General features: G+C 39.1%; 1 protein-coding gene across 6 annotated transcripts in view; it reads right to left on the bottom strand.

The window, feature by feature from the left end:
- ELAPOR2 (endosome-lysosome associated apoptosis and autophagy regulator family member 2) overlaps nucleotides 1–13804 on the bottom strand; it is a 221111-nt gene that overhangs the window by 70703 nt on the left and 136604 nt on the right. For all 6 annotated transcript variants that reach the window (XM_019958586.2, XM_070787651.1, XM_070787649.1 and 3 more), the window contains 3 exons: nucleotides 13377–13524; nucleotides 10285–10371; nucleotides 5716–5821 (listed from right to left, as the gene is read on the bottom strand). In XM_019958586.2, the coding sequence (XP_019814145.2) occupies nucleotides 5716–5821; nucleotides 10285–10371; nucleotides 13377–13524 (341 nt within the window). The remainder of the gene's footprint in view (nucleotides 1–5715; nucleotides 5822–10284; nucleotides 10372–13376; nucleotides 13525–13804) is intronic.

Below are 13804 nucleotides of genomic sequence, written 5' to 3'. Positions count from 1 at the left end.
TGTTCGTTTCCAAGGCAAACCATTCAATATCACAAAAATCCAAGTCTATGTCCCAACCACTAATGCTGAAGAAGCTGAAGTTGAACAGTTCTATGAAAAACTACAAGACCTTCTAGAACACCCAAAAAAGATGTCTTTTTCATTATAGGGGACTGGAATGCAAAACTAGGAATTAAAGAGATACCTGGAGTAACAGGCAAATTTGGCCTTGGAGAATAGAATGAAGCAGAGCAAAGGCTAACAGGGTTTTGCCAAGAGAATGCACTGGCATAGAAACACCCTATTTTAATAACACAAAAGAAGACTCTACACATGGACATTACCAGATGGTCAATAGCGAAATCAGACTGACTATATTCTTTGCATTCAAAGATGGAGAAGCTCTATCAGTTCAGTTCAGTTCAGTCACTGATCGAGTCTGACACTCTGTGACCCCATGGACTGCAGCACGCCAGGCTTCCTTGCCCATCACCAACTCGGCGCTTACTCATATTCATGTCCACAGAGTCAGTGATGCCATTCAACCATCTCATCCTCTGTCAACTGTTCTCCTACTGCCTTCAGTCATTCTCAGCAACAGGGTCTTTACCAGTGAGTCAGTTCTTCACATCAGGTGGCCAAAGTACTGAAACTTCAGCTTCAGCATCAGTCCTTCCAATGAATATTCAGGACTGATTTCCTTTACGATTGACTGCTTTGATCTCCTTGCAGTCCAAGGGACTCTCAAGAGTCTTCTCCAACACCACAGCTCAAAAGCATCAATTCTTTGGCGCTCAGCTGACTTTATAGTCCAACTCTCATATCCATACATGACCACTGGAAAAACCATAGCTTTGACTAGACGGACATTTGTTGGCAAAGTAATGTCTCTGCTTTTTAATATGATGTCTACATTGGATATAACTTTTCTTCCAAGGAGCAAGTGTCTTTTAATTTCATGGCTGCAGTGATTTTGGAGCCTAAGAAAATAAAGTCTGTCACTTTTTCCATTGTTTCCCCATCTGTTTGCATGAAGCAATGGGGCCAGATGCCATGATCTTCGTGTTCTGAATGTTGAGTTTTAAGCCAACTTTTTCACTCTCCTCTTTCATTTTCATCAAGAGGCTTTCAGTTCTTTTGCACTTTCCGCCATAAGGGTGGTGTCATCTGCATATCTGAGGTTATTGGTATTTCTCCCAGCAATCTTGATTCCAGCTTCTGCTTCATTCAGCACAGCATTTCTCATGATATACTCTGCATATAAGTTAAATAAGCAGGGTGACAATATACAGCCTTGACATACTCCTTTCCAGATCTGGAAACAGTATGTTGTTCCATGTACAGTTCTAACTGTAGCTTCTTGACCTGCATACAGATTTCTCAAGAGGCAAGTCAGGTGGTCTGGTATTCCCATCTCTTGAGGAATTTTCCAGTTTGTTGTGATTTACATAGTGAAAGGCTTTGGCATAGTCAAGAAAGCAGAAGTAGATGATTTTCTGGAACTCGCTCACTTTTTCAATGATCCAACAAAGGTTGACAATTTGATCTCTGGTTCTTCTGCCTTTGCTAAATCCAGCTTGAACATCTGGAGGTTCATGGTTCACATACTGTGGAAGCCTGGCTTGGAGGATTTTGAGCAATACTTTACTAGCGTGTGAGATGAGTGCAATTGTGTGCTGGTTTGAGCATTCTTTGGCATTGCCTTTCTCTGGGATTGGAATTAAAACTGACCTTTTCCAGTCCTATGGCCACTGCTGAGTTTTCCAAATTTGCTGGCATATTGAGTGCAGTACTTTCACAGCATCATATTTTAGAATTTGAAATAGCTCAACTGGAGTTCCATCACCTCCACTAGCTTTGTTTGTAGTGATGCTTCCTAAGGCCCATTTGACTTTGCATTTCAGGATGTCTGGCTCTAGGTGAGTGATCACACCACTGTGGTTATCTGGGTTATGAAGATCTTTTTTATACAGTTCTTCTGTGTATTCTTGCCACCTCTTCTTAGTATCTTCTGCTTCTGTTAGGTCCATAACATCTCTGTCCTTTATCGAGCCCAACTTTGCACAAAATGTTCCCTTGGTATCTCTAATTTTCTTGAAGAGACCTCTAGTCTTTCCCATTCTATTTGCATTGATCACTGAGGAAGGCTTTCTTATCTCTCTTTGCTATTCTTTGCAACTCTGCATTCAGATGGGTATATCTTTCCTTTTCTTCTTTGCCTTTCATTTCTCTTCTTACACAGATATTTGTAAGGCCTCCTCAGACAACCACTTTGCTTTTTTGCATTCCTTTTTCTTGGGGATGGTCTTGATCACTGCCTCCTGTACAATGTCACAAACCTCTGTCCATAGTTCTTCAGGCACTCTATCAAATCTAACCCCTTGAATCTATTTCTCACTTCTCATAAGGGATTTGATTTAGGTCATCCTAAATGGTCTAGTGGTTTTTCCCTACTTTCTTCAATTTAAGTCTGAATTTGGCATTAAGGAGTTCATGATCTGAGCCACAGTCAGCTCCCAGTCTTGTTTTTGCTGACTGTATAAACTTCTACATCTTTGGCTGCAAAGTATATAATCAATCTGATTTCGGTGTTGGCCATCTGGTGCTGTCCATGTGTAGAGTCTTCTCTTGTGTTATTTGAAGAGGGCGTTTTCTGTGACCAGTGCATTCTCTTGGCAAACTCTACTAGCCTTTGCCCTGCTTTATTCTGTACTCCAAGGCCAAATTTATCAGATACTCCAAGTATTTCTTGACTCCCTACTTTTGCATTCCAGTCCCCTATAACGAAAAGGACATCTCTTTGGGGTGTTAGTTCTTAGTAAGTCTTGTAGGAGTAGCTCTATACTGTCAGCAAAACAAGACCAGGAGCTGACTATGGCTCAGATCATGAACTCCTTATTGCCAAATTCATATTTTAAGAAAGTAGGGAAAGCCACCAGACCATTCAGGTATGACCTAAATCAAATCTCTTATGATTATACAGTGGAAGTGACAAATAGATCAATGGATTAGACCTGATAGAATGCCAAAAGAATTATGGACAGAGGTTCGTGACATTGTTTAGGAGGCAGTGATCAAGACCATCCCTAAGAAAAAGAAAAGCAAAAAGCCAAAATGGTTGTCTGAGGAGGCCTCAGAAATAGCTGAGAAAAGAAGAGAACCAAAAGGCAAAGGAGAAAAGGAAAGATATACCCATTTGAATGCAGAGTTCCAAAGAATAGCAAAGAGAGATAAGAAAGCCTTCCTCAGTGATCAAGGCAAAGAAATAGAGGAAAACAATAAAATGGAAAAGACTAGAGAGCTCTTCAAGAAAATTAGAGACATTATAGGAACATATCAGGCAAACATGAGCACAATAAAGGACAGAAATGGTATGGACCCAACAGAAGCAGAAGATATTAAGAAGAAGTGGCAAGAATACACAGAAGAACTATACAAATAAGATCTTCATGATCCAGATAGTCATGACGGTGTGATCACTCACCTAGAGCCAGACATCCTGAAATGCAAAGTCAAATGGGCCTTAGGAAGCATCACTATCAAGAAGGCTGGCTGTGGAGGTGATGGAACTCCAGTTGAGCTATTTCAAATCCTAAAAGATGATGCTGTGAAAGTGCTGCACCCAATATGCCAGCAAATTTGGAAAACTCAGCAGTGGACACAGGACTGGAAAAGGTCAGTTTTCATTCCAATCCCAAAGAAAAGCAACACCAAAAAATACTTAAACTACCACACAATTGCACTCACACACAAGCAAAGTAATGCTCTAAATCCTCCATGCCAGGCCTCAACAGTATGTGAACCGTGAACTTCCAGATGTTTAAGCTGGATTTAGAAAAGGCAGAGGAACCAGCGATCAAATTGCCAACATCCATTGGATCATAGAAAAAGCAAGAGTTCCAGAAAAACATCTATTTCTGCTTTATTGACTATGCCAAAGCCTTTGACTGTGTGGATCACAACAAATACCAGACTACCTGACCTGCCTCCTGAGAACTTTGTATGCAGGTCAAGAAGCAATAGAACCAAACATGAAGCAACAGACTGGTTCCAAATAGGAAAAGGAATATGTCAAGGCTGTATATTGTCACCCTGCTCATTTAACTTATATGCAGAGTACATCATGCAAAATGCTGGGCTGGAAGAAGCACAAGCTGGAATCAAGATTGCTGGGAGAAATATCAGTAACCTCAAATATGCAGATGACACCACCCTTATGGCAGAAAGCAAAGAAGAACTAAAGAGCCTCTTGATGAAAGAGGAGAGTGAAAAAGTGGGCTTAAAATTTAACATTCAGAAAACAAAGATCATGGTATCCGTCCCATTACTTCCTGGCAAATAGATGGGGAAACGATGGAAACAGTGACAGACTTTATTTTCTTTGGCACCAAAATCACTCTGTTGGTGACTGCAGCCATGAAATTAAAAGGTGCTTGCTCCTTGGAAGAAAAGTTCTGACCAACCTAGACAGCATATTAAAAAGCAGAGACATTACTTTGCCAACAAAGGTCCAACTAGTCAATGCTATGTTTTTTCCAGTAATCATGTACGGATGTGAGAGTTGGACTATAAAGACTTGCTGAACACTGAAGAATTGATGCTTTTGAACTGTGGTGTTGGAGAAGACTCTTGAGAGTCCATTGGACTGTAAGGAGATCAAAGCAGTCAATCCTCAAGGATATCAGTCCTGAATATTCATTGGAAGGACCAATGCTGAAGCTGAAGCTCCAGTACTTTGGCCACCTGATGGATGAACTGACTCACTGGAAAAGACCCTGATGCTGAGAAAGACTGAAGGCAGGAGGAGAAGGGGTTGACAGAGGATGAGATTGTTGGATGTCATCACCAACTCAATGGACATAAAGTTGAGTAAGCTCCGAGTTGGTATGGACATGGTAGCCTGGCGTGCTGCAGTCCATGGGGTCGCAAAGAGTCCGACATCACTGAGTGACTGACCTGAACTGAATCAGTGTATAAGCTCAGCTATTAAAACAACTTCATTAATCAGAAATGTTGTAAATTCTGATTCCTTCCAATTCTGTACCATTCTCTTCTTTCTGTGTCTACCATTTCCCTTTTTCTCCACTGCTCACTAGTTACATACAGACAAGACCCATAAGACCCAGGGAAAAGCTGACTTTTCTTCAGGTTTGTAAGTCCAGGTATCACCAGCAGATGTCCCTACAACTAATGAGTTAGCTTCACAGGAAGAAGCACACTTTTACCATAGTAAAATGTAAATCAAAGTTAAATAAAAGAGAAATCACTGCTTTAAGTAAAAGTAGCTCTGATAATGAACCATGCCAGAACATGCTGTCTACTCTCAGGAGTCAGAAAATGCAGTTGGTTAAGAGAGGCAAAAGGTGTAGGAGACAAGCCAAGATATTTATTTCACTGTTATTTTTATGGATACAGTCGTGACCCGTATAAGTACTATGCCAGCACAATGAAGTCTTCTTGAATGAAGAGTAGGCTATTAATAAAGATTGTTTTCTTTTATTTCAAGACACCTACAATTGTCATTATTTTTACTTTCTCACACAGATTAAATAATTCAGTTTAGGGATTGGAAAAACAAACAGCCAACTTGCCAGAAATAAAACCAGAGTCTCTAGGCCAATATGATGTCTAACCTGCTAATTTTTGTCCCATATCCCCTTGAACCAGCGAAACCAACAATGTAGTCAATATTTTAAATGGGATAGGCGACTACTAAAAGAGACAGATGTGAAATACCTTCAATTGTGATATTTTTTACCAACACTGGCTTGACTGCCTTGGAACCCATAAGGATGCCTGTAGTTCTCCAGTACAGTATGTTTGTGCCTGATTTCAACATTACCTGTAAAGAAAACACAAGACACTCAGGTCAGATAAACCATGCTACTTCCAACCATACCTATATCAAAGTTAATCCCCTATACACTTTTCAACACATTAAAATGAAACACGATTATCTGGAACCCACAAATTTAAATCAACTACTTACTGAGACTTAAGCTTTCCTTAAATTCACATTTTGTAAAAAAAAGAAAAAGTTTGCCAACCCCAAAAATACAGTAAAGAGGGAGGAACAGAAAATTCTTCAAGCGTGGAAGAAGATAAAATGAATTTCAAATCATGTGCATGAAGACTTGGTTTATATTTAAAAGACTCAATTTAGATTGTGAGAGGCACTTAGCCCAATTACATACTGATTGCTGTCACTATTCATAAGTAAATCTCTGGGCTCTGAAAACAAAAAGGTAATAGAATGAGTTTGCTTCCTTTTAAAATTACTTAACAAACAACACTGCAACAGCAACAAAAGAAAAATAGGACTGTTCTTATAGAATAGCCTGATTTGACTCTATGGCTCCAGAATGTAAATGATACAATGTCTAATATTTGCTTCCTTTGCCACCAGAACATTTTTATCAAATTACTTTTCCGATCAATTTCATGCTGATTCAGTCAAGTAAACTAATGAAATTAAAAGATGCTTACTCCTTGGAAGGAAAGTTATGACCAACCTAGCCAGCATATTAAAAAGCAGACACATTACTTTGTCAACAAAGGTCCGTCTAGTCAAGGCTATGGTTTTTCCAGTGGTCATGTATGGATGTGAGAGTGGACTATAAAGAAAGCTGATTGCCAAAGAATTGATGCTTTTGAATTGTGGTGTTAGAAAAGACTCTTGAGAGTCCCTTGGACTGCCAGGAGATCCAACCAGTCCATCCTAAAGGAGATCAGTCCTGGGTGTTCATTGGAAGGACTGATTTTGAAGCTGAAAGTCTAATACTTTGGCCACCTGATGCGAAGAGCTGACTCATTTGAAAAGACCCTGATGCTGGGAAAGATTGAGGGCAGGAGAAGAAAGGGATTATAGAGGATGAGATGGTTGGATGGCATCACCAACTCAATGGACATGAGTCTGGGTGGACTCCGGGAGTTAGTGATGGACAGGCAGGCCTGTCATGCTGCGGTTCACGGGGTCGCAAAGAGTCGGACATGACTGAGCGACTGAACTGAACTGAAGGGTGTTTTGCTTTCTCATTTGCCACCCTTATTCTTCTATGGAGTCTGGCTGGGCGAATTCAAGCAATATAAAATTAAAATATATCTGACTACCTCACCCTGCCAGAGAGTCAGAAAAGCTGTACGTTAAATACTCTTCCTTTGTGTTAAGTCTCTATAAGTGAAGAAAGCATATTTGCTGCCAAGGGTTACTTGTACCGTCAAAGCCCAGAGGACTGAAAGCTTAGGTGAATGGATTTTAATTGGTACTAATATCACTTCCAGGCATACAGATCAAAAAAATTACTCTGAAAGGATGCATTATATTAATCACTCAAGGATGAGGTATCTGCTACAACACAAAGGCAAGGATGGATGGTCACTTATTGAAACAGTGTTCAATCTACACGGCAGGCACCATGTTAGGCCCTCCCTATGTATCCTCTCAATGGACATGAGTTTGAGCAAACCCCGGGAGATGGTAAAGGACAGGGCAGCCTGGCGTGCTGCAGTCCATGGGGTCACAAAGAGTCAGACGTGACTGAGCCACTGAATAAAATGTATCCTCTCATTTAACTCTGCAAGATTGGTCCTATTTCTCATATGAACTATTAGAGTCAAAGAGACAAAGTCAATTGCCTAAAGAAACACAACGACTATAAACCAGAGCTGCTGCTGTTGTTTAGTTGCTACTTCTGATTTTTGCAACTCCATGGACTATAGGCTGCCAGGCTCCTCTGTCCATGAGATATCCCAGGCAAGAACCCTGGAGTGCTTTGCCATTTCCTTCTCCAGGGGACCTTCCCGACTCAGGGATCAAACTAGGGTATAGTACTTTACCATGTTGTGTTCGTTTCTGCTGTACAATAAGTGAATCAGCTATATGTGCACACATATGCCCTCTTTTTTGGATTTCCTTCCCATTTAAGTCACCACAGAGCATTTGGTAGAGTTCCCTGTGCTATACAGCAGGTTCTCATTAGTCATCTATTTTATACCTAGTAGTGTATATAGGTCAATCCCAATCTTCCAATTCACCCCACTCCCTTCCGCGCTTAGTGTCCAAACATTTGTTCACTATATCTGTGTCTCTATTTCTTCCTTGTAAAAAGGTTCATCTATACCATTTTTCTAGATTTTAAATCCATGTCTCACTCCAAAGGGACAGTGCCTCAAATAATAACAGATTTAGGGACTGTGTTACCTAATAATTGCCTTCAAACACTCAGGGTTGTCCTTAAAGAAATAAGCAGTTTACCAGACACAACCAGAAAGGGTAGAATTTTGAACAATGGGTAACAGATAGAAAGCAGGTTTCAGCTCCAGACATGGATGAATTTTGTGATATGCAGAGCTGTGCAAAACTGGGCTCAGAACAGTCCCCAAGAAGACAACTTTGAAAATCGCTTCTTGGGGTAACTGCAGAGAAAGCTGGATAAAAGAAACTCAGTTCAGTTCCATTGCTCAGTCATGTCTGGCTCTTTGCAACCCCATGGACTGGAGCACGCCAGGCTTCCGTGTCCATCACCAACTCTGGAGCTTGCTCAAACTAATGTCCATCGAGTCGGTGATGCCATCCAACCATCTCGTTCTCTTCATCCCCTTCTCCTCCTGCCTTCAACCTTTCCCAGCATCAGGATCTTTTCCATTGAGTCAGTTCTTCACATCAGGTGGCCAAAGTACTGGGGTTTCAGCTTCAGCACCAGTCCTTCCAATGAATATTCAGGACTGATTTCCCTTAGGATAGACTGGTTGGATGTCCTTGCAGTCCAAGGGATTCTCAAGAGTCTTCTCCAACACCACAGTTCAAAAGCATCAATTCTTCAGTGCTCAACTTTCTTTATAGTCCAGCTCTCACATCCATACATTATTAGTGGAAAAGCCATAGCTTTGACTAGATGGACCTTTGTCGGCAAAGTAATGTCTCTGTTTTTTAATATGCAGTCTAGGTTGGTCATAGCTTTTCTTCCAAGGAGTAAGCGTCTTTTAATTTCATGGCTGCAGTCACCATCTGCAGTGATTTTGGAGCCCAAGAAAATAAAGTTTGTCACTATTTCCATTGTTTTCCTATCTATTTGTCATGAAATGATGGGATCAGATGCCATGATCTTTGTTTTCTGAATGCTGAGCTTTAAGCCAACTTTTTCACTCTCCTCTTTCACTTTCATCAAGAGGCTCTTTAGTTCTTTGCTTTCTGCCATAAGGGTGGTGTCATCTGCATATCTGAGGTTATTGGTATTTCTCCCAGCAATCTTGATTCCAGCTTCAGCTTCATCCAGCCCAGCGTTTCTCATGGTGTACTCTGCATATAAGTAAAATGAGTAGGGTGACAATATACAGCCTTGACATATTCCTTTCCCTATTTGGAACCAGTCTGTTGTTCCATGTCCAGTTCTAACTGTTGCTTCCTGACCTGCATTCAGATTTCTCAAGAGGCAGGTCAGGTGGTCTGATATTCCCATCTCTTGAACAATTTTCCAGTTTGTTGTCATCCACATAGTCAAAGGATTTGGCATAATCAATAAAGCAGAAGTAGACATTTTTCTGGAACTTGTTTCCTTTTTCTATGATCCAATGGATGTTAGCAATTTGATCTCTGGTTCCTCTGCCTTTTCTAAATCCAGCTTGAATATTTGGAAGTTTATGGTTCATGTACTGTTGAAGCCTGACTTGGAGAATTTTGAGTATTACTTCGCTAGTGTGTGAGATGAGTGCAATTGTGCAGTAGTTTGAGCATTCTTTGGCATTGCCTTTCTTTGGGATTGGAATGAAAACTGACCTTTTCCATTCCTGTGGCCACTACTGAGTTTTCCAAATTTGCTGGCATACTGGGTGCAGCACTTTCACAGCATCATCTTTTAGGATTTGAAATAGCTCAACTGGAATTCCATCACATCTATGGTTAGCTTTGTTCGTAGTGATGCTTCGAACTCAAGGATCCATCCAATGCCAAGAGTCACTGATTAATATCTTTCATATGATTACCACATCTGTAAACTTACATACCCAGAGGTTCTGTATATTAATTCTGAGTAGACTTCATTCCTGTTAATGCCTCCCTTGAAAAGCAGGACAGTTGAAGTGTGATAGGAAAGAGCAGGGAGAGGGAGCTAAGGAGAAAAGTAAAGGAAAGAAAATAATACTAGAAAGAGCCTGAGTCCATGAAACTTAGGGGCAATTTCTTCCCTAACTAGAAATTTCTAAATTAAAAGATAATTTTTTTCTTTAAAATAAACTTTTAAAAATAAGTTTGAGAAAAGAAAGGAGAAGAATGGGGTTGGTATGAGAGAAGAGCAGAGAGAGACTTACAGAATGAGAGCCCCATTCTCCATTGTCTGTGAGTTTTACCCACTTGTCAGCAGTGGTGTCCATCTCCTGGCACTGATCATTCTGAATCTGTGGAGTAAACATAAGGGCCCAGTAAAGCTCAGTGAACAGTGTTTTTAATTAGATGTGTCACTCATCACAGGACAGGCTACAAGAGCTTCTTTCAATGTGTAGGAAACAACAGCCACGAGTAATTATCAATAAGTAAACACACCAGATCTCTGGAGCCTGAGTGACAACTGCATGAGTATGTAGTTCTAAGTGAATCTTTCTCATTATTGTAACAAAAAGACAAGCCCATTAAGAAGTTGGAAATTGGGCAAGCAGGAGCATGGGAAGCAGAGGAGGAGAGGGGAGTTAACACTGAAAATTCACATAGAGGAGAAAAAGTCATTGCAAAAATGTAAAAGCTTGTGTTCACCATGCAGGCCCAATAGTATAAAAATAAATTTTATTTTTATAAGATTTAGGGCCATTTAAACCTTAAATTAATAAATAAATGAAATCTGCTTTGTTTTCAGTTCCCCAAGACTTAATCCAAATGTGTGCATAAGTGGCTATAGCCAAAGTCAAAGACCCCGGTTGGTATTTGGGGACAAATGTTGATACTTTACAGCAATTCAAATAAATACAGCTAATATCGTCAGCACCAAACATCTTGTGCTTTCCAGACAATTCTTCTAAAATACCTAGGAGTTGGGACATACCTCTCCAAGTCTACAAAAAGTAAACAGACATCAAAAATGTCTGTGTAATTTTTTTACAATCTTGATTTCTTGAGGCTATATTTACAGTCTTGACTTCTCCTCGTAGCTCCTGCAATGCAGGTTCAATCCCCGGGTCAGGAACATCCCCTGGAGAAGGAAATGGCAACCCACTCCAGTATTCTTGCCTGGAGAATCCCTTGGACAGAGGAGCTTGGCGGGCTACAGTCCATGGGGTTGCAGAGAGTCAGACATGACTTAGCAAGTGAGCACATAATAGTCAGCATCAAAGTGGGGTTGAAATAATATCTCATCATCTGTACTTTCTCCAAAATGGCTATTTCTCTATTCTTTAAGTTATTTTTCCACTTTATTCATTCCCCTGACTAATTTCACAAACAGCATTAATATCTTGTCAGTAAGAGCTATTTCCTAAAGACTTGACTAACTAGAAAACAGATCCTTTAACAGCCAAAACCAGAGAAAATCAGCTACTAAGGATATTTGCTTTAACTGAATTTAAGTACCATATTTATATTATAAGCATAATGACAATCAATACGAATGTTAAGCCATTTTTAAACAGATATAAACCCTTTATATACCTTTTTTGGTCCATATTTGCATAAACTGAAAGCTTTTTTCTCAGCAGATATCATACATCTAGTGTTATTTTGACAGTCTACTAGCATTCTGGAGATCTGAGTCCTCTCGTTACTCATTCTAAAAGTAACTAGTAAAGGTATAACCTTGGTCCAATCACTTCTTCTGTCTAGGTTTGAGTTTCATCATTTAAAAAAAAAAAAAAAAAGTATGTGTGGAGGGGAGAGCTGAATGAAACTCCCAGACTCCTAACATTAAATATTTTACTGCTTTCAATCTGTAACGTTCACAGGTACATCTGCATCCTTTAATCTTCAGACATTCCCTTTCCATTAACTACTAGCAGGATGGACATAAGGCACTGACTGTCTGAGTCAATAAATTGCAACCTATTAAGCTGAAACATCAACAAAAGAGGAAACATAAACTCACCATTCCTTTTCAATCCATAACCAGAAGAACAAAGGCATCACTGAGAGGAAGCAATGAAACTTCATGCCTTAAGAATACCTTCACTGACAACTCTCAAAGGACTTAATAGACAACACAGAACTAAATGTTTATTCAAACAATTATACAATTACCTTGCTTTTTAACTTTATTTTAGTAATATTTCAAAAATATCCCATGGAATATGGAGTTATTCACTCTGAGAAGTGTCTTGCAAACAAAATATAACTTAAAAAGCCAATCTGTTTGAATATTGCTTAATATCTTAAACTCATCAAAGGATATTAAGAGTAAAGAGGGTCCTTAAAAGGTCTGGTCTACAATCCTCTTTATGAAAAGGAATGTTGAGAGCTGAAAAGTTAGTTGTCCAGTAACACACAACCAGCAACTGCAGAATTGGGACATGAGCCAGAATCTCTTGACTTTAAATCTTAGGCTCATATATTCACAAAAAATACTTCCTAGCAAACTTTTGATTTAGAAATTTCCATTATCAAGAGCAATATAAATTTGCTTTAGCATTATCAGTACATTTATCCCTGAAATCTGGGCCACAGAAACATTTTACAAGATATTTTCCCAGTTACTTGCACAACACACATACTTTTTTTTTTTTTTTTTTTTTTTTGATTTAAGAAGTCAATCGGAACAATTTTTTCTCAAGCATTTGAGTCACTGCCACAACAAATATTTGCACAATTACGTACAGTTTACATAAAAATAGCTAAATAATCTTTGTGGTAACATCCTGTTCTGTTAGACTATTATTTTATCCTATAGTCTTTAATGTTATTTAATCTCTTGCCAGAGACATCAACTACCTCATCCCTTGATTTCTTTATATTGTACAAAACTGGGATAATCAGCAAGATACAGTCATTTCTAGTTCTGTAATATCGCCCATGAGTACATTTAAATAATTCAAATATTTAAAATTGAAAACAGAAGAAAAATATTTTTAAATAAAAACCAAGATTGGTGAAAACATATTTTTAAACAAAATAGCATCTATCACTATAAAAAAATTAAATGAATCTCAGGAAATATATTCAACACACAAAAAGTCTCAACCAAATGGTCACCTAATGATCATATCCAAAAGGAAAACAACCTGAATGTTATTCTACAAGGAGAGAACTCAGAGGTAAAAAAATAATTATTAACCAGAAAGGATTATAGAAAAAATAAATATTTCTTATTGAAAGCTTCAGTTAACACAAAAAACCAAGGCACACATTGAAATGGAAACAAATGATTAAGAGAAATTTTACATGAATGCCCTTTAAAAACTGAATTCTAGAATATAAAAGGCCTTACAAAGAACTCAAAGAAGATGTTGTTGTCCACATATTGGTACTCAAAGAAGACATAACCTGACTTCTTGAGGTGCACAGCATAGATCAAGGATACTGTGCAGTCATCACGATTGGACTCTATGTAGTTTCCACGAGGGACCCAAGAAGAGCTGTGGAAACAAAACCATTTCATGTTAGCATTCAGAAACCTCTCTGTTCACAAGTTCTATAACCGAGATTTAAAAGCAGTTCTGTCAACAAAGCGCAGCAGGGAAGTCTGAAGTGCATGTGGACCCCAAAGGCCAACACCACTGCTTGAAAAAAGGTTCAGGTCTTGTGGCGCATAACTTCCTAAAATCATCGTGAGATGATGCAATTAATGTGCCATGCAGCTGCTGCTTATCACCAAAAACGTGATCACTAGATAGCTGGTCACTAATTCTAGCAGTC

This window comes from Bos indicus, chromosome 4 (assembly GCF_029378745.1).
Source record: "Bos indicus isolate NIAB-ARS_2022 breed Sahiwal x Tharparkar chromosome 4, NIAB-ARS_B.indTharparkar_mat_pri_1.0, whole genome shotgun sequence".
NCBI lineage: Eukaryota > Metazoa > Chordata > Mammalia > Artiodactyla > Bovidae > Bos > Bos indicus.
This window is presented reverse-complemented; position numbering and strand designations above follow the sequence as displayed.